The following is a 27,955-nucleotide window of genomic DNA, read 5'->3' on the forward strand; positions in this document are numbered from 1 at the left end:
AATAAGTTAAAGAAAGAAAGATAGAGAGAAAAAAAGAAGAAAATTAGCAAGAGAAGAAAAGAAAGAAAGAAAGAAAGAAAATAAAGAAGAAAATGAGACAAAGAAGAAAAGAAAGAAAACAAGTTAAAGAAAGAAAGATAGAGAGAGAAAAAGAAGAAGAAAATAAGCAAGAGAAGAAAAGAAAGAAAGAAAGAAAACAATTAAAGAAAACATTGCCCTATATATATATAACCCACACTCACTATAATAATAACAATAATAACAATAATAATAATAATAATGATAATGATAGTGGCCTGTACCCAATAATAATAATAATAATAATAATAATAATAATAATAATAATTGGATGATGACGAAGCTGATGGTTACGATGACACTATTTGCATTTATGATTTTCACTCTCTCTCTCTCTCTCTCTCTCTCTCTCTCTCTCTCTCTCTCTCTCTCTCTCTCTCTCTCTCTCTCTCTCTCTCTCTCTCTCTCTCTCTCTCTCTCTCTCTCTCTCTCTCTCTCTCGGTCTGGGTCTTGTGTGGTGAGATTGTGTCCCTAATTTTCCCTCCTTCCTTCTTCCTCTTCCTCTTCTTCTTCTTCCTTTGTTTCTTCCTCTCTCTCTCCTCCCTCCTTCCTTTCTTCCTCTTCTTCTTCTTCCTTCATTTCTTCCTTTCTCTCTCTTCTTTATTGAATTTCTCCTCTTCTCCTTTGTTCCTTCCTCCTTCTTCATTCCTTTCTCTCTCTCTCTCTCCTTCCCTCTCTTCTTTATTAAATTTCTCCTCTTCCTCCTTCTCCTTCATTCCTTCCTCTCTCTCTCTCTCCTTCCCTCTCTTCTTTATTAAATTTCTCCTCTTCCTCCTTCTCCTTCATTCCTTCCTCTCTCTCTCTCTCCTTCCCTCTCTTCTTTATTAAATTTCTCCTCCCTTCCTTTCTCTCTCTCCTCCCCTCTCTTCTTTATTCAATTCCTCCTCCTCTTCCTCCATTTTCTCTTCCTCCTTTTCAGTATCATAATTCCTCCTTTCTCTCCCTCCTCCCTTTTCTCTTCCTCGGTTCTCTCCCTTCCTCCCTCCCTCCTCTATTCCTTTCCTCCTCTTCATGTTCATCTTCCCCTCCCCTCTTCATCTTCCTCCTCCTTCTTCTTCCTATCATTTCTCCTCTTCCACATTTTAAATCCATCTTTTACTCCACTTCCTCTTCCACATCATCATCGCTTTGTTTACACCTCCTCCGGCGACATTTCGATTCTCATTTGACCTTTTTTCCCATATTCTGACCTTGTTTAGACTCACATTTGACCTTTTTTCCCATATTCCGACCTTGTTTAGACTCCCATTTGACCTTTTTCCTTGCATTCTGACCCCATTTGACCTTTTTTCCCATATTCCAACCTTGTTTTGACTCATTTGACCTTTCTACTCACATTCCGACCTTGTTTAGACTCCCATTTGACCCATATTCCGACCTTGTTTTGACTCATTTGACCTTTTTTCGCATTCCGACCTTGTTTAGACTCCCATTTGACCCATATTCCGACCTTGTTTTGACTCATTTGACCTTTTTTCGCATTCCGACCTTGTTTTGACCCCGGAAATAACTTGCCATGGTTTTAACGGTAATTTAAAGGCTCATTCTCGTGGTTCAGTTACCGTGTTTTCTGCTCCTTTTAACTCTGTGGTAGCTGCCGGGATCATGTATCTAAAAGGCCCTTCCCTCTAAGCAAGAAAAAATCACCCCTCACACAAACCATTTCATAATATATATCAAAGCATTTGTGATCAGTTTTTGCATCATCTAATTTTGGGGGGGGTTATACCATGGCACAAATTTGTCAATATATATCAAAGCATTTGTGATCAGTTTTTGCATCATCTAATTTTGGGGGGGTTATACCATGGCACAAATTTGTCATAATATATATCAAAGCATTTGTGATCAGTTTTTGCATCATCTAATTTTGGGGGGGGTTATACCATGGCACAAATTTGTCATATATTATATCAAAGCATTTGTGGTCAGTTTTTGCATCATCTAATTTTGGGGGGGTTATACCATGGCACAAATTTGTCATAATATATATCAAAGCATTTGTGATCAGTTTTTGCATCATCTAATTTTGGGGGGGTTATACCATGGCACAAATTTGTCATATATCAAAGCATTTGTGATCAGTTTTTGCATCATCTAATTTTGGGGGGGTTATACCATGGCACAAATTTGTCATATATCAAAGCATTTGTGATCAGTTTTTGCATCATCTAATTTTGGGGGGTTATACCATGGCACAAATTTGGCCCGTCGCTGCTACACGGTCAAATCAATGTTATCTCCCGCTGGTTGTTCTGTTCCTTTTAATGTTATTCTCTGCTACACAGTTTTTAGCGTATTGGAAGGTGATATTTTTCTGTCTTGGGTCAATGGAATGGAAGACCACCTACTTAATCTGTCCCTTCCCTTAACACTTTTCCTGCCCCCATTAACCATGCTTGCCTAATACCATACCTTTTAACCTTAATTTAAAAAGCCATGTAACGAGACTTAAGACAAAGGGCAAGGCTGACCCTACATGTTAGTTTTATTATATGTATTTGAGTGTGTTAGACTGACTTATGGAAATGTGTTTTTTATTTTGGTTATTGTTAAGTTTGTAAAAGGAAAGGTCACATCAGAGAGAGGAACCAAGCAGGCAGACGGAAAGAAATGTTTTTAATTTTGGTTATTGTTAAGTTTGTAAAAGGAAAGGTCACATCAGAGAGAGGACCCAAGCAGTCAGACTTATTTTCCTGTTTGTTAAAGGAAAGGTCACATCAGAGAGAGGAACCAAGCAGGCAGACTTATTTTCCTGTTTGTTAAAGGAAAGGTCACATCAGAGAGAGGAACCAAGCAGGCAGACGGAAAATCATCATGTGTTTTAATATTGGTTATTGTGGTTTGTAAAAGGAAAGGTCACATCAGAGAGAGGAACCAAGCAGATAGTCAATATGTGTGATTTTGTTGTTATCCAAGGCAAGGTAACTTTTTTTAATTTCTTGATAAGTTTGTGAAAAGGAAAAGTCACATCAGAGAGGAACCAAACAGTCCATGTGTAGGATTTTGTTGTTTCTCTCCTGGCAACTTTTGTTTCCTAGTTATGTTAAAACGTTTTTGTAGTTTCTCTTTCCCTATTCTCATTCAGGTTTTAATTCTTTTTCCTGGTCTTTTCTCTCCCTCCTCCTCCTCACTCTTTTAATCCTTGATATTCCTGTTCTTCCTCCTCCTGTATTCCTTCTGTTCTTCCTCCTCCTGTATTCCTTCTGTTCTTCCTCCTCCTGTATTCCTCCATTCCCTGTAACTTATTTTTCATTAACCTTTTCCTTCTCTGTTCTTCCTCCTCATCTTTCTACATTTTTAACTTCTATCTTTCCTCCTCTTTATTCTACCTCTCTCCAATTTTAAAACTTCCTCCTCCTCCTCCTCCTCCCTGGTCGTGTGTGTGAGTGTGTGTCTTGGCCCGGCCGTCACCACTAAACATGTGATAACCTCTACTATATAATATCTTTTTTATAATAAACTATACTTATGTACACCCAACTCAAGGCCTTTCTTCCTTCCTTGGGGCCGTGGAGGAGGAGGAAGGAGAGTAAAATATGGGACAAAAGAAAATGGAGTAGGGGGAAGGGAGGAGGAGGAGGAAGAAGAGGAGTAGGGGAAGGAAGGGAAGAAGGAGGAGGAGGAGGAAGACTAAGCAACAGGAGAGGAACTGGAGGAAGAAGAAGAAGAGTAGGGGGAAGGAAGGGAAGAAGAGGAGGAAGGAAGGGAAGAAGGAGGAGGAGGAGGAAGACAAAGCAACAGAAGAGGAACTGGAGGAGGAAGGAAGATGGAACAAGGAGGAAGAGGAGGGAAAGGAATTGGAAGGAAGGGAAGAAGAGGAGGAGGAGGAGGAAGAAGAGAAGAAAGAGGAAGAGGGAAACGAATTACAAGGAAGGGAAGAAGAGGAAGAGGAGGAGGAAGAAAAAGAAAGGAAGAAGAGGAGGGGGCCAAGGAATTTGAAGGACAGGCTGAGGGCTTCTTAAAAATTCACGGTAAAACAATGTACGTCACAAATTTGTTTATTAAGTAGACCCAAGACTAGTAACATTTGGGAGTATCAACGAGAAAAGCCTTCTCAAACTCCTCTTCCACTAGATCATCTTCCACTAGATCATCTTCCACTCGATCCCAGTAATAGAACCAGGGAGAGGAAGGAAGGAGAGAGGATGACCTGGTCGGGTAGATTTACCAAAGAGAAACAAGTCTTCTCTCAAACTTCTTCCACTGGTCATCCGTGGTGGTGGTGGAGGAGGTGGAGGTGTCTACAATCTCCCCTGGGTCACCAACTCTCCACCTGGTGAGGACTCCAACCTTCAGAGTCACCAGGTACATCAGGTCAGGTCCACCACACACCTGGAAAAGTAAAAATTGCATCCCAGGTCCAAGAAACGCGTCCAGTACCTAATCGAAACGCGTCCAGTACCTAATCGAAACGCGTCCAGTACCTAATCGAAACGCGTCCAGTACCTAATTGAAACGCGTCCAGTACCTAATTGAAACGCGTCCAGTAATTAAGCTTTACATTTGCAGTTAATAAGCTTGGTTTAAACACTGACATTCCTGAACACAATTAGCTTACAGAGTGGCCCAAAAAGTCTTGCACCATAGGGATTAGAAGCCGATTAGAGGTCTATTCCCCTATGGTGCGAGACAATTAGGCAACCCTGTAGGCTTCTTCTAATACTATATCCTAAGTAGGGTCATTAAGTGTGTGTGGATGAAGTCCGTCTGAAATTAATCTGAAATTTTGAGTGTGCCAAGAGAAGATGGCGCCACTATAAACACTTGTCTGCGTCATGACGGGCTGGGGGCGACTACCAATACCATCTCCTCCCCCCAAGTCCCATCTCCTCCTCCCCCCAAGTCCCATCTCCTCCTCCCCCCAAGTCCCATCTCCTCCTCCCCCCAAGTCCCATCTCCTCCTCCCCCCAAGTCCCATCTCCTCCTCCCCCCAAGTCCCATCTCCTCCTCCCCCCAAGTCCCATCTCCTCCTCCCCCCAAGTCCCCCTCTCCTCCTCCCCCCAAGTCCCCCTCTCCTCCTCCCCCCAAGTCCCCTCTCCTCCTCCCCCAAGTCCCCTCTCCTCCTCCCCAAGTCCCATCTCCTCCTCCCCCCAAGTCCCCCTCTCCTCCTCCCCCCAAGTCCCGCTCTTCTCCTCCCCCAATGTCCACCTCTCCTCCTCCCGAAGTCAAACTCTCCTCCTCCCCAAGTCAACCTCTCCTCCTCCCCAAGTCCACCTCTCCTCCTCCCCAAGTCCACCTCTCCTCCTCCCCAAGTCCACCTCTCCTCCTCCCCAAGTCCACCTCTCCTCCTCCCGAAGTCCACCTCTCCTCCTCCCGAAGTCCACCTCTCCTCCTCCCGAAGTCCACCTCTCCTCCTCCCGAAGTCCACCTCTCCTCCTCCCGAAGTCCACCTCTCCCCCGAAGTCCACCTCTCCCCCGAAGTCCACCTCTCCCCCGAAGTCCACCTCTCCCCCGAAGACCATCTCCCCCAGATATCTTAACTCTCTTCCACCTCTTCCAGACAACCACTTACCACTCTTCCACTCTTCCACTTCCCCCCTATATGGAAGTTAAACGATACCTCAAAGACCCTCCGTAGACCAAGACATCCACTCCCACCCCAAGAAAATTATAAAAAAAAAAAAAATTAAAACTTGAAAATTCACTTAAGTTGGGGAGTCACTGGACATTAGACAAGGCAGCTCAGAACAACAACACTGTCATCCACGAGTCTTACAGGGCGGAGTCTACTGGTGGAGGGCGTTATGTGGAAGGCTGGTGGAGAGGTACAGCAGGTGGAGAGGTGGAGCAGAGTGGAGTCGACTGCGCTGGAACACAAGAATTTTTAAAAGAATACATATCAGTCAAGTGGATGGAGGTGGACTAAGACAGGTGGAGTAGAGGTGGAGACAAGAATGGAGTCGAGATTAACAAGTGGAATATGGCTTTAAATGTACAAAGGTGGAAGATGGTGATTGAGATAAGTAGGAAGGCAAGACTAAAGTGGAGCTAGTGGAAGACTGAGTAGTAACAAATGTACGGAAGTGGGGGTAATTTGGAAGTGGGGACTGGAAGTGGGGGTTGGGGGTCAGCAGTCATGGGGGTTACAGGAGTGGGGGGTAATTTGCGGGGTTACGGAAGAGGGGTATCTGGACCCCCCTCCCTAACCCCCCTCCACACCCATCTCTTTTACCTTTTCACCCCCCCCCCCCCACCCCCACACGGCAGAGCGTACGGAAGCGGGAAGGTGGCGGGCGGAGGGGTGGCCCGCAGGGGGGGCGGGGGTGACGGGGAAGAAGGATACTTGAAGGGTTAAGATAAGATCTTTCTTTGACCCTCGAATGACCACGAGATTATAATCACGGAAAAGGTTAAGGACATTAGGTTAATGACCAGGCTGAAATATGAATTTACTCTCTAATGCAAGTCCGAAAATAAAATAAAAAATCGCCATTGAACGTAAGACTGGATAAATTATTTAACTTTTTGCTGGATGTATTGTATCATTATCTTCTTATTTCTCATTTCTCAACTTGTTTCTTCTTATTTCTTTCCTCAACTTATATATATATATTTTTTTACTCCGGTTATTTTGTGCACTGCACTGCAGCACCAAGTCTTTTTTTCTGATTTTGCATTAATTAATGTCTTATATCTCATTTCTTAACTTCGATGTCATATGACCTTAGACGTTGCCGCATCGAATTTACCTTTTCCGTGAAAAGGGATCGTAATGTGTGTGTGTGTGTGTGTGTGTGTGTTCCATTCCTCCGATTCTTGAGAAATCTGCGGCTAGCTCGAAATTTTGTGGGCCATCTTTTTAGCCGATTATATGCTCCAAGCGGAATTTAGTGAGGATTCTTATGGTATCTTCAAATTCCTCATACGTCTATTAGTTCCCGAGTTACACCGAGAAAACTGAATTTTTTTCTCTCGTCAGAGTAGCTTAACAAATAAAATCACTCATTAATTAATGTCTTATATCTCATTTCTTAACATATTTCTTCTTATTTCTTTTCTCAACTTGCATTTCTTTATATTTTCTGCCTGCTCTTCGGTGTCATATGACCTTAGACGTTGCCGCATCGAGTTTACCTTTTCCGTGAAAAAGGGATCATGTAATGTGTGTGTGTTCCATTCCTTCGATTCTTGAGTAATCTGCGGCTAGCTCGAAATTTTGTGGGCCATCTTTTTAGTCGATTATATGCTCGAAGCAGAATTTAGTGAGGATTCTTATGGTATCTTCAAATTCCTCATACGTCTATTAGTTCCCGAGTTACACCGAGAAAACTGATTTTTTTTTTCTCTCGTCAGAGTAGCATAACAAATAAAAATCACTCATTAATTAATGTCTTATATTTCAGTTCTTAACTTATTTCTTCTTATTTCTTTTCTCAACTTGCATTTCTTTATATTTTCTGCCTGCTCTTCGGTGTCATATGACCTTAGACGTTGCCGCATCGAGTTTACCTTTTCCGTGAAAAAGGGATCATGTGTGTGTGTGTGTGTGTGTGTATGTGTGTGTTCCATTCCCTCCGATTCTTGAGAAATCTGCGGCTAGCTCGAAATTTTGTGGGCCATCTTTTTAGCCGATTATATGCTCCGAAGCGGAATTTAGTGAGGATTCTTATGGTATCTTCAAATTCCTCATACGTCTATTAGTTCCCGAGTTACACCGAGAAAACTGATTTTTTTTTCTCTCGTCAGAGTAGCATAACAAATAAAAATCACTTAACCTTTTCCGTGATTATAATCTCGTGGTCATTCGAGGGTCAAAGAAAGATCTTATCTTAACCCTTCAAGTATCCCTTCTCCCGTCACCCCCCCCCCTCCCTGCTGGGCACCCCTCCTGTCACCTTCTCGCTTCCGTACGCTAGTCCGAGTGGGGTGAGGGGGGGGAAAGGGGGTAAAAGAGATGGTGGAGGGGGTTAGGGAGGGGGTCCAGATACCCCTCTTCCGTAACCCCTGCAAATTACCCCCACTCCCGTAACCCCCCCGCTGACCGCTGACCCCCCCAACCCCCACTTCCAGTCCCCCCCACTTCCAAATTACCCCCACTTCCGTACATTTGTTACTACTAGACTGGAGAGGTGGAGTCTACTGCAAGGAAGTGCAACGCAGGTGGATACAAGTGGAGTGACAGACAGGAATAGGAGTTTGAAATTTACACAGGTGGAAGAGTAAGTGGAAACGAGTGAATAGTGGAAGAGCAGTCAGAAGTGGAAGAGTGGAGTAGAAGTTGAAAGGTACAGAGGTGGAAGGGTAAGTGGAAAAGTGAATAGTGGAAGAGCAGTCACAGATGGAAGAGTGGAATGGGTGGAAGAACTCTAAATCGGTGGAGATGGAGCAGACAAAGATGTGGAATGAAGGTGGATGAGTGGAAATGTTAAAAGTGAGACATGTGGAAGAGGGTTGGAGACGTAAGAACGGCAGATGTGGAAGAGGAAGTGGAGTACAGCTGGGCAGAGTGGAAGAGGATGGGTAGAACCTAAGAAACTGGAACGGTGGAGCGAGATGTGGAAAACGATGCGCAATGAAAGGTGGAACACGGTCGATGGGTGGGCGAGTGGAACAGCCGGTGGAAGACAGCGGACGGGCGGATTGAACAGACAGCTAGTGGAAGCGAGGGTAGGTGGAACAAGGTAAGAAGTGGAAGATGGATGGTGGAGCAGAAAGTATGGAGATGGCGAGTTAAAATGAAGGTGGAACAGGCAGACGGTGGAAGCGAGGGTAGGTGGAACAAGGTAAGAAGTGGAAGATGAATGGTGGAGCAGAAAGTGGATGGTTAAAATGAAGGTGGAATAGGCTGGGTGGAACAACTTATACCTATCAACTAAGTATACTATCAACTATCAACGTCAATTATCAGAAACTATCCACTATTTCCACAAACTATCAAGGGCTATTATGACAAACTATTAACTATCACAAATTGCCTAACTATCCAACTATCAATACGAATTATCAAAAACTATCTACTAACAACCCCGAGTAATTCCACTAACTATCAAGGCCTATTTCAAACTATTAACTACTATCACATTGCGTAACTATCCAACTATCAAACTATCGACTATCACAGACCGCGTACCATAACTATTAAAAGCAATTATCAGAAACTATCTACTATTCCCACAAACCGAGTAATTCCACTAACTATCAAAGCCTATCACGGCAAAACTATCGACTATCTTAATTTACTATCCAGACCGATTGTGACAAACTATCCGACTATCCTTTAAACACATATACGGAAAATAGGAAATACTCACACGCTTGCCAAATCCACCTTGCCCAGTCTTCCACCTTGCCCAGTCTTCCACCGTGCCTAGTCTTCCACCTTGCTAGTCTTCCACCTTGCTAGTCTTCCACCTTGCTAGTCTTCCACCTTGCTAGTCTTCCACCTTGCTAGTCTTCCACCTTGCTAGTCTTCCACCTTGCTAGTCTTCCACCTTGCTAGTCTTCCACCTTGCTAGTCTTCCACCTTGCTAGTCTTCCACCTTGCTAGTCTTCCACCTTGCCCAGTCTTCCACCCTTCCTTCCTGCTCTTCCACACACACGTCCACTCGCAGCGATGGTCTCCTCTTGACTATCCTCCACTTCCTCTCCTCCTCTCCTCCTCTCCTCCTCCTCCTCCTCCTCTTCCTCTTCCTCCTCGTTCAGTCTTATAACAATCATTATCTTCCTTTTTCTTTCCCTTCCTCCTCCTCCTCTTCCTCTTCCTCCTCCTCCTCTTCTTCCTTAGTATGTAATTCCCTATCATTCTCTCTTCCTCCTCTTCTTCTTCTTCGTCTTCTTCCTCCTCCTCCTCCTCCTCTTCTTCCTTAGTATGTAATTCTCTATCATTTTCTCCTCCTCCTCCTCCTCCTCCTCTTCGTCTTCTCCTTCCTCCTCCTCTAACTAGCTAACTATCACTCCTCCTCCTCTTTCTCTTCCTTCCCTCCTCTCCTCCTTTCCTTTCTTATCTAATGGCTTCTTCTTCTCTCCTCCTCCTCCTCCTCCTCCTCCTCCTCCTTCTTCTTCTTCTTCCCTTCCTTCCCTTCTTATGTAACTTGTTAAGGTCTTCTTCTTCTCCTCCTCCTCCTCTTCCTTCTCTCTCTCCTCTCTTCCTATGTTATATCCTTCTTCCCTTCTCCTCCTTCTCTCCTTCCTTCCTTCTTCTTCTTCCTCCTCTTCCTCTTCCTCTAACTGCTAAATGATCACGTCTCCTCCTCTTTTTATTCTTCCTCTTCCTCCTCCTCCTCCTCCTCCTCCGCGTCTAACTATATAACTACCAAACTACCTCCTCCTCCTCCTCCTCTTCCTCCTCCTCCTCCTCTTCTTCCTCCTCCTTATATAGAGAAAGAATGATAAAGATAGATAGATAGAAAGATAGATGGAAGGAAATTAAGCTAAATTCTACACACACACACACACACACACACACACACACACACATATGACCCCCCCCTCCCCCTCCCCCCCCCCACACATAAGTATAAGGACTCAAGAAAACAACAACAACAACAACTGCTTACTGTCACCTGACCTTTATTGTCTTCAGAAAAAAAAAGTTGTTTCATCTTACAATACAAACACACACGTGACCTGACCTGACCTGACCTTGCGTGACCTCGATAAACGTGTTCTATACCTGTTTTTTTTTTCTATCTTGCTTTCTTTTTTTTTTGTTTTTTGTTTTTTGTTTTACATGTATTTGATCTTCCTCTTCCTCCTCCTCCTCCTCCTCTTCTTTATCTTCCTTTCTTCTATTCCTCCTCCTTCTCTTTCTCTTTCTTTTCCTCCTCCTCCTCCCCCCTCTTCCTTCTTCCTCTTCCCTCTTTCTCTCCTCCTCCTCCTCCTCTTCTTTACCTTCCTTTCTTCTATTCCTCCTCCTTCTTTCTCTTTCTTCTCCTCCTCCTCCTCCCTCCTCTTCCTTCTTCCTCTTCCCTCTTTCTCTCCTCCTCCTCCTCCTCCTCCTCTTCTTTACCTTCCTCTCTTCTATTCCTCCTCCTTCTCTTTCTCTTTCTTTTCCTCCTCCTCCTCCCCCCTCTTCCTTCTTCCTCTTCCCTCTTTCTCTCCTCCTCCTCCTCCTCCTCCTCCTTTGCCTCTTCCATCTTCCTCTTCCCTATTTCTCTCCTCCTCCTCCTCCTCCTCCTCCTCCTCCTCCTCTTCCCTTCTTCTTCCTCTCTACACAACACGTTTAACTTTATATACAAGACAAGTTCTTCCTACACTCCTTCACCGGTTTTATACATGTATGGGGGTTGTGTTTTCTTGTTTGTTTGTTTGTTTGTTTGTTTTGATGCTTGTTACGATTAGGCTCGGATTGGACGTAGCTGTTTGTTCGTTCGTCTGTTTGTTTGCTTGTCGTAGGCCTATAGCCGGAGTTTTGCAATCGTGTTTTTTTTGTTTTTTGTTTTTATCTTCGTTTAGATTTTGTTTGACATCATTTTTTTCTTTTCTTTCTTTTCTTTGTTCTTTATTAAAACGTGAATTGGTTTTAAGACTTCTCTGATGATCTATTCCCGGTTACGACGATTAAGATTCCGAGTTACGACTGTTATTACGACTTACGACAATCCTTATTTACTTGAAGTTACGACAATTGTTTATTTACTTGAAGTTCCGATAATCATTTGAAGTTTCCGACAATTGTTTGATGAGGTATTTCCGGTTACGACGATTAGGATACCGGGGTACGACTGTTACTCCGACTTCCGACAATTGGTATTTGAAGTTCCGACGATCGTTTGAAGTTCCCGACGATCGTTTGAAGTTTCCGACAATTGTTTGATGATCTATTCCCGGTTACGACGATTAGGATTCCAGGTTACGACGGCTATTTCGACTTCCGACAATTGGTATTTGAAATTCCGACGATCGTTTGAAGTTCCCGACGATCGTTTGAAGTTCCCGACGATCGTTTGAAGTTCCCGACGATCGTTTGATGTTTCCGACAATCGTTCATCTTCAAAGCAATTCTGTTCGAGGGTTTAATGATAGTTCGCTGTTATGGGCGGCTTTTGGTACGATAATATTACGACGGTTTGGTTTTAACGTATTTTGATTATAATGAAGTTTTTCTTTTCCTTCTTCTTCTTCTTCTCTTCCTCCTCCTCCTCTTCTTCCTCCATATATACATTTTCCTCTTCCTCCTTCTCTTCCATTTCACCTCCTCCTCCTTTCTCTTTCTTCCTCTTCCTCCTCCTCCTCCTCTTCCTTCATATATCCATTTTCCTCTTCCTCCTTCTCTTCCATTTCACCTCCTCCTCCTCCTCCTTTCTCTTCTTCCTCCTCCTCCTCCTCTTTCTTTGCCTCTTCCTTCCTCTTCCTTCTTTTTCTCTTCCCTATTTCTATCCTTCACCTCCTCCTCCTCTTCCTTACCCTCTTCTTTCCTATCATCTCTTCCTCTTCCTCCTCCTCCTCCTCCTCCTCTTTCCTCTCAACCTCCCTCTTCCTCCTCCCACTCCACCTCTTTCCCAGTTTTCTTCCTCCTCTTCCCTTCTCCTTCTCCTCCTCCTCCCTATCTCCCTCTCTCTCTCCTCCTCCTCCTCCTCCTTTCCTCTCGAACCTACGGACAGCTTGATGCACTTTCCGAACCCTCTGAAGCTTCACGAATCCGAAGCAACGAACCTTTATCGAAACACTTTATTTTTTTCTTCTTTTTTCTTCCGTTCGTACAAGTTTGATACACGTAATGGATGTGTTATTAAGAGTTACGAGCTAGTGTCTTTTCCTATACGGTATGGTCACCTTCGCAAACCCTCTCTCTCTCTCTCTCTCTCTCTCTCTCTCTCTCTCTGTGTATGTGGGGGTTTAATATGTCGGTTTTTATGTTTTATCCTATACTTTAACGTTTTTTTTATTTTTTATGATGTCGTAACTCTGATCCGACTTACGACAATTACTCCGAGTTACGACCATTGTTGATTCGACTTCCGACAATTTCTTCGAGTTACGACCATCGTTGATTCGACTTACGACAGTTGTTGAGAGTTACGACCATTGTTGATTCGACTTCCGACCATTACTCCGAGTTACGACCATTGTTGATTCGACTTCCGACAATTTCTTCGAGTTACGACCATTATTGATTCGACTTACGACAATTACTCAGAGTTACGACCATTATTGATTCGACTTACGACCATTACTCCGAGTTACGACCATTATTGATTCGACTTCCGACAATTACTCAGAGTTACGACCATTATTGATTCGACTTCCGACAATTACTCAGAGTTACGACCATTATTGATTCGACTTCCGACAATTACTCAGAGTTACGACCATTGTTGATTCGACTTCCGACAATTACTCAGAGTTACGACCATTATTGATTCGACTTACGACAATTACTCAGAGTTACGACCATTGTTGATTCGACTTCCGACCATTACTCAGAGTTACGACCATTGTTGATTCGACTTCCGACAATTACTCAGAGTTACGACCATTGTTGATCCGACTTCCGACAATTACTCCGAGTTACGACCATTGTTGATTCGACTTACGACAATTACTCAGAGTTACGACCATTGTTGATTCGACTTCCGGCCATTACTCAGAGTTACGACCATTATTGATTCGACTTCCGACAATTACTCAGAGTTACGACCATTATTGATTTGACTTCCGACAATTTCTCCGAGTTACGACCATTCCTTTGAGTTACGACAGTTATTGACTTGAAGTTCCGATGATTATTTGATGTTCCGACAACTTATACGTACTTAGCATGGACACAAACACATTAAACTTTTCAATAGATTCAACACTTTCCATCTTTTTTTTTTTCATTTTTACAAACAACCAAATTCAATCCCTCCTTTCTTTCTTTCTTTCTTTCTTTCTTTTCTTTCTTTTGTGAGAGAGAGCGAAGGATTGCGAAGGGGAACATCCGCAAACACTTAGGAAGGAGTAAGTTTGAGTTAGACTGTGTGTGTGTGTGTGTGTGTGTGTGTGTGTGTGTGTGTGTGTGTGTGTGTGTTCGTAAGTATGTTTGTTACTATAAGTTATAATACCCTTCGGCTACCTTATTACAATACTGATGAAATAGGTTAGGGGGGAGGGGGGTCAGATGAGGGGGAAGGAGGTCAAATTAAGGAGGGGTTAAGGGAGGAGGAGGGGGAAGGAGGGGTCAAATTTGGGGCGTGAAGAGGGAAGAAGGGGAAGGCGTGGTCAAACTGGGGGTCAAATTAGGGGGATGAGGGGTGAGGAGGGGGAAGGAGGGGGTGAGAGGGTCAAATTGGGTGGTCAACTTATTGGAGGGAAGGGGAGGAGGGGTGCTCAAATTTGGGGTCAACTTAGGGGGGAGGGAGAGGGGAGGAGGGGGGGAGGGGGGGTCAAACTGGGGGTCAACTTAGGGGGACGGAGAAGCAGGGGGAGGGGTCAAATTACAGGTGGTGAGGGGGGGAGGGGTGGTCAACTTAGGGAGGGGTCAAGGGAGGAGGAGGGTCAAATGAAGGGGGGGGGGTCAACTAAGGGAGGTAGGAGGATCAAATTTTGGGGGGTCAAATGAGGGAGGAGGTCAAGTTATGGGGGGTGAGGGGGAAGAAGGGGTGGTCAACTTGGGAGGCCAAATTGGGGGTCAAATTAGGGTGTGAGGTCAAACTAGGGGTCAAATTAGGATGAGGTCAATTCAGGGTGGTGGGTGAAGGGGTCAGGGGGGGGGGTCAACTTGGCAGCCTGGAGGTCGTAATACAAAGGCGGTGACTGACGGGACTGATACACGTTTCTACCTCGTAAATACAATATTGGTTTTTATACAAAGTCTCAAAAGTAATGTATTTTATTTATATATATATAGATTTATTTCATCTCTTAATATATATAGATCTTCATTTATTTAATCCTAGGCGGAGTTATACAAGCAGGCAGTCTCTCTCTCTCTCTCTCTCTCTCTCTCTCTCTCTCTCTCTCTCTCTCTCTCTCTCTCTCTATTATGTACAGCTAAGAGTTAACGTTTGATTCTCTTTATAATTCTCTTTCATTCGGTTAAGAAAAAGGGTGCGAGCGAGTGGAGACTAGTGTGTGTGTGTGTGTGTGTGTGTGTGTGTGTGTGTGTGTGTGTGTGTGTATCTAGCTAGCTTAAGGCCCGGGGCGGTGTGGTGAGGTCTGTTCTGTCTTGCGTCCATACAACTGCCGAGGGAAAAGAGAGAGAGAGAGAGAGAGAGAGAGAGAGAGAGAGAGAGAGAGAGAGATTCGTGGACTTACATGTGTAATATAATCCTCTCTCTCTCTCTCTCTCTCAGAGAGAGAGAGAGAGAGAGAGAGAGAGATTCGTGGACTTACATGTGTTAATATAATCCTCTCTCTCTCTCTCTCTCTCTCTCATGTAGAGAGAGAGAGAGAGAGAGAGAGAGAGAGAGAGAGAGAGAGAGAGAGAGAGAGAGAGATTCGTGGACTTACATGTGTTAATATAATCCTCTCTCTCTCTCTCTCTCTCTCTCTCTCTCTCTCTCTCTCTCACACACACAGGGAGAGAGAGAGAGAGAGAGAGAGAGAGAGAGAGAGAGAGAGAGAGAGAGAGAGAGAGAGAGAGAGAGAGATTCGTGGACTTACATGTCTCTCTCTCTCTCTCTCTCTCTCTCTCTCTCTCTCTCTCTCTCTCTCTCTCACATGGGCAGTAATTTCGACGGAGACATACAAACTCTCTGGCACTGATATTGGACGTGTGTGTGTGTGCGTGTGTGTGTATATACGAGTGTGTGTACCTGTGTGTGTGTGTGTGTGTGTGTGTGTATATATGAGTGTGTGTACCTGTGTGTGTGTGTGTGTGTGTGTGACCTACTTGGCACTACAGGGAAGCAATCTTTATAATATTAATACGTAAATATGGAGCGATATATATATATATGTATGTATAAATATATATCATCATCATAATGTATGTATATATATATATGTGTGTATTTCTTATTTAAATATATATATATAAACTTTTATGAAATATGACTAGAGAGAGACTAGATTCATATACCTTAAAAACCAAACGGGTCCTATAAATTACAGCTATTACTATCGTTAATTACTAGTATTATATGTGGAATTACCCTAAGTCTACAGTTATTATTATTATTATCATTATTATTATTATTATTATTATTATTATTGTTATTTTTATTGTGTTGGGGCGTGGCAGAAAAGGGAAAGTGTTACAATATTATCGGTGTGTGTGTGTGTGTGTGTGTGTGTGTGTGTGTGTGTGTGTGTGTGTGTGTGTGTGTGTGTGTATTTTGCGGACATTGGGACGTGGGAAGGAAGGAAGGAAGGAAGGAAGGAAGGAAGGAAGGGAAGGAAGGGAGGGAAAGGAAAGGGAAGGGAAAGGAAAGGAAAGGAAAGGAAGGAAGGAAGGAAGGAAGGAAGGAAGGAAGGAAGGAAGGAAAGGAAAGAAAGAAAAGGAAGGAATATGAGAGGAAGAAGGAAGAAGAAGAGGAAGAAAGAAAATAAAATGAGAAAAAAGGAAGGAAGGAAGGAAAGAAAGAAAGAAAGAAAGAAAGGAAGGAAGGAAAGACGAGACAGGAAGAGAAAGAAAGAGAAACAGGAGACAGAGAGGAGGGAAGGATTGATAGACAGACAGAAAGACAGAGATAGATAGACAGACAGACAGAGATAGATAGACAGACAGACAGACAGAGATAGATAGACAGACAGACAGAAATAGATAGACAGACAGACAGACAGACAGATAGATAGATAGACAGACAGACAGAGACAGATAGACAGACAGACAGAAATAGATAGACAGAAAGACAGATAGACAGACAGACAGGTGGGTGTGTCGGGCATAACCACACCACAGATATTACCTTACTAAAACTCTTCAGGGAATGCGCAATACCTTTCAAACAGAGTGAATAGACAGATAGATAGATAGATAGATAGATAGACAGATAGATAGACAGACAGGTGGGTGGGTAGGGCATAACCACACCACGGATATTACCTTACTAAAGCTCTTCAGGGAATGCGCAGTGTAATACTTTTCAAATTCTATCCTACGAGATTTTACGAAATGACGGCAGTTTGCGACCCGCCTTAACGCACCTCGCTAAGCTCCCTGGTTCTGGCTGTACTAAAAACGGTACAGGCGCATTTTCTTAACATTTTTTAGGCCTAAGATAAAATACAGGCTTTCCTAGGGGTTTTGTGGGTGTTTCCAGGGGTAGTTTCATGACCCTGGTGATAGTGTGACCCTTCCTCTGTACCGTGAACCTAAAGAAACACACATTTGGCAAGACTTTCATGGGAGTTTGTGGGCGTTTCCAGGGATAGTTTCATGACCCTGGTGGTAGTTTGACCCTTCCTCTGTACCGTGAACTTAAAGAAACGTATTTGGCAAGGCTTTCGTAGGAGTTGTGGGCATTTCCAAGGGTAGTTTTATGACCCTAGTGGTAGTTTGACCCTTCCTCTGTACCCCTGAACCTAAAGAAACACACATTTGGCAAGACTTTCATGGGAGTTTGTGGGCGTTTCCAGGGATAGTTTCATGACCCTGGTGGTAGTTTGACCCTTCCTCTGTACCGTGAACCTAAAGAAACACATATTTGGCAAGGCTTTCGTAAGGGTTTTGTGGGCATTTCCAGGGATAGTTTCATGACCCTGGTGGTAGTGTGACCCTTCCTCTGTACCCCTGAACCTAAAGAAACACATATTTGGCAAGGCTTTCGTGGGGGGTTTGTGGGCATTTCCAGGGATAGTCTTATGACCCTGGTGGTAGTTTGACCCTTCCTCTGTACCGTGAACTTAAAGAAACGTATTTGGCAAGGCTTTCGTAGGAGTTGTGGGCATTTCAAGGGGTAGTTTTATGACCCTGGTGGTAGTGTGACCCTTCCTCTGTACCATGAACCTAAAGAAACACATATTTGGCAAGGCTTTCGTGGGAGTTTGTGGGCATTTCCAGGGGTAGCTTTATGACCCTGGTGGTAGTGTGACCCTTCCTCTGTACCTTGAACCTAAAAGAAACACACATTTGGCAGATTTGTAGATTGCCCAATAGCCTGACCTGACCTGACCTAACTTGACCCAACCTGACCAATACATGTTTTTTTCATTATGTACGATCTTAAAATGTATATGATGTTTCTCATTTTGTATAGGGTCAAGATAGATTGCCCGATAGCCTAACCTGATCTGACCTAACTTGACCCAGCCTGACCAATACATGTTTTCTTCCTTTACATATGATCTTAAAATGTATATGATGTTTCTCATTTTGTATAGGGATAAGATAGATTGCCCGATAACCTAACCTGACCTGACCTAATTTGACCTAGCCTGACCAATACATGTTTTCTTCTTTACGTATGATTTTAAAATGTATATGATGTTTCTCATTTTGTATAGGGTCAAGATAGATTGCCCGATAACCTGACCTAACCTAACCTAACCTAACCTAATAATCTAACCTAACCTAATCTAACCTAGCCTAATCTAACCTAGCCTAATCTAATCTAACCTAGCCTAATCTAACCTAGCCTAATCTAACCTAACCTAATCTAACCTAGCCTAATCTAACCTAACCTAACCTAACCTAACCTAACCTAGCCTAATCTAACCTAGCCTAACCTAATCTACCCTAGCCTAATCTACCCTCACATAACTTCGCCTCACATAACCAAACACACAACGGTGAACTGACCCTTAAAATCAACTTGCTGGACGTAATCACAAGACATTTTCACGTAATAACAAGAATAAATTGCGATGTTACGAATTAACACTCGTCGAACATAAGCACGAGACAAGTTTGACGTAACGATAAGAAGCAGATTATGATACCCGAGAAAGACAGGGACGAAAATACTAATAGACAAGTTTGACGTAACGATAAGAAGCAGATTATGATACCCGAGAAAGACAGGGACGAAAATACTAATAGACAAGTTTGACGTAACGATAAGAAGCAGATTATGATACCCGAGAAAGACAGGGACGAAAATACTAATAGACAAGTTTGACGTAACGATAAGAAGCAGATTATGATACCCGAGAAAGACAGGGACGAAAATACTAATAGGCGTAATAATACTCCTCGTAAATACATAGTTTCGACGACCCCGCAGCTCCCACAATTTACATTCGACTACGGTAGGATGAGGTCGCTAATAGGTGAGGTCGCTAATAGGTGAGGTCGCTAATAGGTGTCGGATGCTGGGGTTGAATTGGCGTAGAAATGTACTGTTCCACTACCCTCGGAAATGTGGTAAATGTGGATGGTGGTGGAAGAACATGTGTGGAAGTGATCTGAATATGTTTGAAAATGATGGGATAAAGCCTTGAATTCAGTGTACGAAGGTGGAGTGTGATTGAAAGTGACCTGTTTTACTTATTATCTCACGAACATGATAACTTTGATGGCGAATGTGGAAGAATATGATTGAAAGTGACCTCATTGTTGAAAGATAAAGCCCTCAATTCAGTATACGAAGGTGGAGTATGATCGAAAGTGACCTGTTTAGACTTATTATCTCACGAACATGACAACTTTGATAATGGAAGTGGAAGAATATGATTGAAAGTGACCTCATAGTTGAAAGATAAAGCCCTCAACTCAGTGTACGAAGGTGGAGTATGATCGAAAGTGACCTGTTATACTCATTATCTCACGAACATGACAACTTTTGATAATGAAGGTGGAAGAAAGTGATTGAAAGTGACCTCATAGTTGCAAGATAAAGCCCTGGACTCAGTAATTTGAAAGTGAATGAGTATGATCGAAAGTGACCAGTAAATATGATGAATTTTGGTGAAGGTGGTGGAAGAACATGAGTGAAAGTGATCTGAATATGTTTGAAAATGACGAGATAAAACCTTGAATTCAGTGTACGAAGGTGGAGTATGATCGAAAGTGACCTGTTTAGACTTATTATCTCGTGAACATGATAAATTTTGATGGTGAAGGTGAAATACTATGTTCAAAAATGACCTCCTACATGGACGATAAGGCCCTGGACTCATTATTTTGAAGGTGAATGAATATGATCGAAAATGACAGACATAAGATACAGACTCATGATCTCAAAAACATGATGAAGGTGAGAGAATACATTGAAAGTGACCTAGATGGAAAACAAAGCCTTAGACCCAGTAATCCGAAGGCGAGAGAAGGTGAGATTGAAAGTGACCTGTTAGACTCATTATCTCACGAACATGACAACTTTGATAATGGAGGTGGAAGAATATGATTGAAAGTGACGTTATTATTTAGGAGAGGGAAGAGTATTGCAATTGTTTTAATGTTCCGAGGCTAATTTGGCTTTTTACGCACAATTTTTTCTGATGGAGTTCGTTAGAAGGGTTCGATTTTACACGTCGATCCATAACAATTTCAATCGTAAGAAAATTATATATAAAAACTCGACAAAACTTAGCTAAACACGCCTTTAAGAGTGGGCCGGAACAGACGAATGAGCCACGGTATTGTTAATGAGAACTGAGATCACATTTAATGCATTAGAGATAAGATTGAAACTGACCAGCTACTTACAGTCCTATGGTAATGATCTGATGAATGTGATCAGAGTGGATGGTGAAGGTGGGAGAATATGATTGAATGTGACCTCCTAGCTGAACGATACAGCCAGGGGTGAAAATACTGACAATGATGAACTCCACTTACGACAAATTCGCTATATGTTAACTCCATAATCTTACGTAATGAGGATAAATTACGTAACTTGCTTGAAATTACCGAGAAAAAAAGAAGGGATGGAAATGATGTCGATAATGAATTCCACTTAAAACCGGACTGGCTAATCGTAAACACTATAATCAGTTTTACGTAATGAGGATAAATTACGTAACTTGCTTCAAATAACCGAGAAAAAAAGAAGGGATGGAAATGATATCGATAATGAATTCCACTTAAAAACGGACTGGCTAATCGTAAACATTATAATCACTTTTACGTAATGAAGAGAAATTACGTAACTTGCTTCAAATAACCGAGGAAAAAAGAGGGGATGGAAATAATATAACATTGAATTCCACTTAAAACGAACTCGCTAAAACGTAAACTCTATAATGTTTTACGTAATGAAGAGGATAACATACGTAACTTGCTTCAAAATACTTAGAAGAATAAAAAGAGATGAAAATATGGTCACTGATGAATTACGTACACTTAAAACTATCTCGCTAAAACGTAAACTCTATAATCGGTTTTACGCAATGAGAAAGTATGACGTAACTTGCTTCAAATTACCAAAAATGAAAAAGAAAGATGAAAAGAGCACTAATTTAGACATTGAATTCCACTTAAAACGAACTCGCTAAAACGTAAACTCTATAATCGGTTTTACGTAATGAGAAAGTATTATGTAACTTGCTTCAAAGTACCAAAAATGAAAAAGAAAGATGAAAACAACACTAATGACATTGAATTCCACTTAAAACGAGCTCGCTAAAACGTAAACCCTATTATCAGTTTTACGTAATGAGGATAAATTACGTAACTTGCTTCAAAGTACCAAAAATGAAAAAGAAAGATGAAAACAACACTAATTTAGACATTGAATTCCACTTAAAACGATCTCGCTAAAACGTAAACTCTATAATCGGTTTTACGCAATGAGAAAGTATTACGTAACTTGCTTCAAAGTACCAATAATGAAAAAGAAAGATGAAAACAACACTAATGACATTGAATTCCACTTAAAACGAGCTCGCTAAATCATAAACACTACAATCGGTTTTACGTAATGACTGGGATAGATTACGATACATGTTTTAAGTTTTACGTAGCGAGAATAAATTAGTCTGTCAAATTACGTAAAGAAAACAAGGACGAATGTAGTCACTGATGAATTACACTTAAAACCAACTCGCTAAAACGTAAACACTACAAACGGTTTTACATAGTGACAGGGATAGATTACGATACATGTTTTAAGTTTTACGTAGCGAGAATAAATTAGTCTGTCAAATTACGAAGAGAAAACAGGGACTTAAAACGAATAAATTAGTCTGTTAAATTACGAAGAAAAAACAGGACTTAAAACTAACTCGCCAAACACAAAACACTACAATTGGTTTTAAGTAAGGACAGATAGATTACATATATTACATTTTTTAGTTTTTAGTTTAGAATAAATAAATTAGTCTGTCAGATTTAAGAGAAAAACAGGAAAACTAACTTGCCAAACCACGAACACTACAAATTGATTTTCGTACGTGACTGATAGATTGCGATTGTTGTAAGTTTTTTACGTGGCAGAATAGCGAGAATAAATTAGTCTGTCAAATTATGAAAAACTTGCCAAACACGAACACTACAATCGGTTTTACGTAGTGACAGGGATAGATTACGATACATGTTTTAAGTTTTACGTAGCGAGAATAAATTAGTCTGTCAGATTACGAAGAGAAAACAGGGACTTAAAACTAACTTGCCAAACACGAACACTACAATTGGTTTTAAGTAATGACAGGGATAGATTACGATACATGTTTTAAGTTTTACGTAGCGAGAATAAATTACAGTCTGTCAGATTACGTAAAGAAAACAGGGACTTAAAACTAACTTGCCAAACATGAACACTACAATCGGTTTTACGTAGTGACTGGGATAGATTACGATACATGTTTTAAGTTTTACGTAGCGAGAATAAATTAGTCTGTCAAATTATGAAAAACTTGCCAAACACGAACACTACAATCGGTTTTACGTAGTGACAGGAACAGATTACGATACATGTTTTAAGTTTTACGTAGCGAGAATAAACTACAGTCTGTCAAATTATGATAAAAATGAGTGATGAAAATACTGTCACTGATAAATTCCACTTAAAACGAACTCGTGAAATCATAAACACTACAATCGGTTTTACGTAGTGACAGGGATAGATTACGATACATGTTTTAAGTTACGAAGAAGCGAGGAAAGGGGTGGAAATACTGAACAGCGGCAGCGGACGACGACGAGTTAGTCTTCGAACGAACTTGCCAATAGGCCGCGACATAACACTACAATCGGTTTTACGTAATGACAGGAACAAATTACGATACATGGTTTAAGTTACGAAGATAGAGGTGGAAATTCTGAACGGCAGCAGCGGACGACGACGAGTTAGTCTTTGAACGAACTCACCAATCGTGTAATGATAGGATTAAATTGCAATGCTTCCTCCCTTCCTATTCCTCCTCTTCCTCCTCCTCCTCTCTCCTTCTCTTCCTTCACTCCTCTCCACTATACACCTCCTCCTCCTCCTCCTCCTCCTCCTTCCCTCCGTAACATTTCAACTTTAAACACGTGAAAATCATAACCAGATTCACATAACAACAAATAAATTACGTAACTTCCTCATGATACCACAGGGGGTGAAATCAAGGAACTGGGGGTTTACTGGGGTGTGGTATAAGGGGTCTGGGGTGACAAGTTAGCCCTCAGATGTACCCCAGGGCACTCCACACCCCCAGGGGCTTCAGTAAGTGGCTGGGGGCTTACTCGGATGGGGTAGAGTGTGATAGACCATGGTATATTCGAGACTATAAACAGAGATGGAAATACTAATGGTTTAACGCAATGAGAATTTACACTTGTGATACGTGAACACAGACCAGTTCTACGTAAAGGAATATATTACGTATCGGAGTACATATTAGAAAATGGGGTGAATGTTTTAACCGTGTAGCAGCGAGGGGCCAAATTTGTGGCTTTACAGTGTAGCAGCGACGGGCCAAATTTGTGGCTTTACCGTGTAGCAGCGATGGGCCAAATTTGTGGCTTTACCGTGTAGCAGCGACGGGCCAAATTTGTGGCTTTACCGTGTAGCAGCGACGGGCCAAATTTGTGGCTTTACCGTGTAGCAGCGACGGGCCAAATTTGTGGCTTTACCGTGTAGCAGCGACGGGCCAAATTTGTGGCTTTACCGTGTAGCAGCGATGGGCCAAAATTGTGCCATGATATAAACCCCCCAAAATAGATGATACATAAACTGATCACAAATGCTTTGATATATATTATGAAATGGTTTGTGTGAGGGGTGATTTTTTCTCATTTTTCTCGCCTAGAGGGACCATTAAGAAGCATGATCCCTGTTGCTACCACCGGGTTAAATGATACAGCTTGACGGAAACTGCGGAAAAAAACAGAAAGAAGGACAAACGAGCATAGCGAAGGATGTCGAACGATTGAATACATTACCTTCTTATGTACTGTTTTGAATGACTATTACGGAATATTTACACGGAAGAATTATGTACGGAAGAGAGAGAATTCTAAACGCAACCAAGAAAGGAGGAAATAAAGAGGAGTTGGATAAAGAGAGAGAAATGCAGAGAATATAAAATTGAGATAAAATAAATTACGTAACCTTAAAAATATACTTCAGGAATTTACGTAACGGGAAACGGCGAGACGGGAAGGTTGAAACGGAACATGAGCGACACTTTGCATAACATCGTAATAATAATAATAATAATAATAATAATAATAATAATAATAATAATGTTTAAGTTTACGTCGACTACGATTAAGTTAAATGAGATGAAATAAGTACGCAACTTAACCGAGAACACACACACACACACACACGCACACACACGCACATAACAACACTTCGGAAGGTCATATATATTTTTTTTTCCAGCGCGAATTCACAAACACACAAAAAAAATATTACGTATTGAAATTAACACTTGTATATGTATTTTTTTTTTTCGATGATGAGACCGACTTATTTTCTTTTTCCGATGATCTTTGACGTAATAATGATGATGATAATAATAATAATAATAATAATAATAATTGAATGTAGCTTATTTTATTTTTATTTTTTTTACGGAGCTGAGATTGATGTGGTTTGAATTTCTATTTTTTTTTCTTTCTTTTTCATTTATTGTTTTTATTTTCCTTTTTCCTTGTTTTTTCTTCCTTTCTTTCTTTTTTCTTCTTTTTCATTCATTGTTTTTATTTTCCTTTTTCTTGTTTTTCTTTCTTTCTTTCTTTCTTTCTTTCTTTCTTTCTTCCTTCCTTCCTTTCTTCCTTTCTTCCTTCCTTCCTTCCTTTCTTTCCTTTCTTCCTTCCTTCCTTCCTTTCTTCCTTTCTTTCTTTCCTTCCTTCCTTCCTTCAGTAATTAAAACAAGTATATTTTCACACACACACACACACACACACACACACACACACTACTACTACTACTACTACTACTACTACTACTACTACTACTACCATCGCCAACAACCTCCTCCTCTTCTTCCTCTTCCTCTTCCTCCTCCTCTTCCCCCAGCCGTCGAAACTCCACATGGGTGACAGACAAGCCCCCAGAGGTAGGTACCCCAGACCACATTACCCCAGAGTCTTCAATAAGGGACTGGGGGCTGGATGGATGGCAATATCTAGACCCCAGCTTATACCACAGGGGCTGAAACCAAGGGGCTGGGGGCTGACTGGGGTGAGGTAGAGGGGTCTAGTGTGACGAGTTAGCCCCCAGATGTACCCCAGGGGACTTCACATACCCTGGGGCTTCAATAAGGGGCTGGGGTCTTACTGGGCTGGGGTAGAGAATGGGATAGTTCAGAGTATATTCAAAGGGGATTGGGGCTGTACTGGGGTCTGACTGGGGCTGAGTTTAAGGTATGGAGGTGAAGGAGAGAGGTCAAACAGCCCCCAGTAGTGAAACAGACCCTGGGGGAGTGAAACAGCCCCCAGAAGTAGATGAAACAGACCCAGGAAGGAGTGAAACAGCCCTAGGAAGTCTTAAAACAGCCCCCAGGAAGTTGTAAGACCCCAGAAAATGAAGAAACACCCCAGTATTAGGAAACAGACCCCAGAGATATGAAACAGACCCAATAAGTACATGAAACAGCCCCCAGGAAATGAAACAGACCCCTGGGAAATTTGAAACAGCCCCAGGATAGCATGACAGACCCCAGGGAAGCTTGAAACAGCCCCCGGGGAGTCTTGAAACAGCCCACAGGGAATTTCAAGACCCCAGGGAATGAAACAGACCCAGAATAGCATGAAACAGCCCCCAGGGAAGCTTGAAACAGCCCCCAGGGAGTCTTGAAACAGCCCACAGGGAATTTTAAGACCCCAGGAAATGAAACAGACCCAGAATAGCATGAAACAGACCCCAGGGAATCTTGAAACAGCCCCCAGGGAGTCTTGAAACAGCCCCCAGTGATCTCTATAGGACTGGGGTCTAAGAGAAACTGGCATGTGGATTTGGGGCTGACTGGCTGACTGACTGGGTGACTGACCGTACTGGGGGGTGTAACTGGGGGACAGGGGGCTGGGGGAAGGGTCTGGGGGGCTGGTCTTGCGTCTGAGGTATCTGTCTGTCTGTCTTCCGATCTTCTGGGTCTTGCGTGTGGAAGCCTTAGCAGAAGAACTCGATTTTGTTCCACATTTTGTACTCCGCTTCTGTGTTCTCGTAAAACTGTATTGCCTGTGGAAGATGGAGTGGATGAGGTGGAGGAGGTGGAGGAGGAGGAGGAAGAGGATGAGGAGGAGTTAGGGAGGGAGAGAAAGGGAAAAAGAAGGAGAGGGAGAGATTGGAGGAGGAGGAGGAGAGAGATAGAAGAAGGAGGAGGAGAAGGAAGGAGGAGGAGGAGGAGGAGGAGGAGGAGGAGGAGGACGGAGATAAAAGAGGATGGGAAAGGAGGAAGAAGAGAAGGAGGAAGAGGAAGAAAGAGGAGGAGGAGGAGGAGGAGGAGGAGGAGGAAAAAATGAAGGAAGCCAAAATGTGAATGAGAGAAAAAAAAGAAGAGGAGGAAGAAGAAGAGGAGGAAGAAGAGGAAGAAGGAGGAGGAAGAAGAGAGACAGAGGCAGAGAGAGAGAGAGAGAGAGAGAGAGAGAGAGAGAGAGGAGGAAAAAAAAAGAATATATCCTAAAATTAAAATATCCAAGACAATTTATTTTTTCTTCTTTTTCCACAATTCTTTTTTTTCTTTTATTCTTGAACTTTTTCTCTTTTTTTTTATTAATTCTGGAGAGTTTGTGTCTGTCTTTAATTCTCTCTCTCTCTCTCTCTCTCTCTCTCTCTCTCTCTCTCTCTCTCTCTCTCTCTCTCTCTCTCTCATTCTTTCTCTCGGACAACAAAACCCCCCTCTCTCTCTCTCTCTCTCTCTCTCTCTCTCTCTCTCTCTCTCTCTCTCTCTCTCTCTCTCTCTCTCTCTCTCTCTCTCTCTCTCTCTCTCTCAATCTTTCTCTCGGACAACAAAACCTCTCTCTCTCTCTCTCTCTCTCTCTCTCTCTCTCTCTCTCTCACCTATCAACCGTCGACAAAGCCTTGCTCAAGTAGCATCTGAAAGAGCAAAGAAAACGGGACAGGGTTAAGCACAACACGACAAGGGAAAACGTACAGCAGGGAGCACATTTAAGGGGAGACTCAGCCAAAAATAATAAGCTAAGAAATAATAAATAAAAGCTAGGATAAATTAAGAGGGACTGACAAACTAAAGGATGAAAGAAAACGGATGCAAAGAAACATAAATTAAGGGTGAACTTTAAATAAATGAGAATAAGAGGAAAATGGTGCACAGACAATATTTAAGGGGAGACTCAGCCAAAAATAACAAACTAGGAATTAATAAACAAAAATAAGGATAAATTAAGAGGGATTGACACACTAAAGGATGAAAGAAAACGGGTGCAAATAAAGGATAAATTAAGGGTGAACTTGAGTAAAAATAAGCAATCTAAATAAATGAGAAGAAAATGGGAGATAACACACTAATGGACAACAGAAAACGGGTGCAAATAAAGGATAAATTAAGGGTGAACTTGAGTAAAAATAAGCACTCTAAATAAATGAGAAGAAAATGGGAGATAACACACTAATGGACAACAGAAAACGGGTGCAAATAAACATAAATTAAGGGTGAACTTGAGTAAAAATAAGCACACTAGATAAATGAAAAGAAAATGGGAGATGACACACAAACGGACAACAGAAAACGGGTGCAA

General features: G+C 42.1%; 1 protein-coding gene and 4 long non-coding RNA genes across 23 annotated transcripts in view; 2 read left to right on the forward strand and 3 right to left on the reverse strand.

Moving 5' to 3' along the window:
• The first annotated feature begins 2,593 nt into the window (after window positions 1-2,593).
• Window positions 2,594-3,561, forward strand: LOC126992733 (uncharacterized). The gene is made up of 2 exons (XR_007746962.1): window positions 2,594-2,733; window positions 2,793-3,561. It is a non-coding gene; the product is annotated as an uncharacterized LOC126992733 (long non-coding RNA).
• A 7,003-nt stretch (window positions 3,562-10,564) lies between these two features.
• LOC126992754 (uncharacterized) lies at window positions 10,565-11,168 on the reverse strand. The gene is made up of 2 exons (XR_007747002.1): window positions 11,030-11,168; window positions 10,565-10,797 (listed from the first exon to the last, which is right to left on the reverse strand). It is a non-coding gene; the product is annotated as an uncharacterized LOC126992754 (long non-coding RNA).
• A 509-nt stretch (window positions 11,169-11,677) lies between these two features.
• On the forward strand, window positions 11,678-14,981 carry LOC126992753 (uncharacterized). Its single transcript, XR_007747001.1, has 2 exons — window positions 11,678-11,778; window positions 11,933-14,981. It is a non-coding gene; the product is annotated as an uncharacterized LOC126992753 (long non-coding RNA).
• Window positions 14,982-18,441: 3,460 nt separating this feature from the next.
• LOC126992751 (uncharacterized) lies at window positions 18,442-19,718 on the reverse strand. 14 transcript variants are annotated; one of them, XR_007746994.1, is made up of 3 exons: window positions 19,570-19,718; window positions 18,568-19,434; window positions 18,442-18,477 (listed from the first exon to the last, which is right to left on the reverse strand). It is a non-coding gene; the product is annotated as an uncharacterized LOC126992751 (long non-coding RNA). The 14 variants fall into 14 exon arrangements; XR_007746995.1 differs by having other exon boundaries at window positions 18,444-18,542; window positions 18,583-19,434; XR_007746998.1 differs by having other exon boundaries at window positions 18,444-18,487; window positions 18,578-19,434.
• A 6,583-nt stretch (window positions 19,719-26,301) lies between these two features.
• LOC126992735 (1-phosphatidylinositol 4,5-bisphosphate phosphodiesterase-like) overlaps window positions 26,302-27,955 on the reverse strand; it is a 61,933-nt gene continuing 60,279 nt past the window's right edge. For 5 of the 6 annotated variants that reach the window (XM_050851552.1, XM_050851551.1, XM_050851550.1 and 2 more), the window contains one exon: window positions 26,302-26,435. In XM_050851552.1, the coding sequence (XP_050707509.1) occupies window positions 26,367-26,435 (69 nt within the window). In that variant the 3' untranslated portion in view covers window positions 26,302-26,366. Of the gene's footprint in view, window positions 26,436-27,257; window positions 27,294-27,955 lie in introns of all 6 variants that reach the window. The other variant, XM_050851553.1, reaches the window with a different exon arrangement.

The sequence above is a fragment of the Eriocheir sinensis genome, unplaced genomic scaffold (assembly GCF_024679095.1).
Source record: "Eriocheir sinensis breed Jianghai 21 unplaced genomic scaffold, ASM2467909v1 Scaffold50, whole genome shotgun sequence".
Taxonomy (NCBI): Eukaryota; Metazoa; Arthropoda; class Malacostraca; order Decapoda; family Varunidae; genus Eriocheir; species Eriocheir sinensis.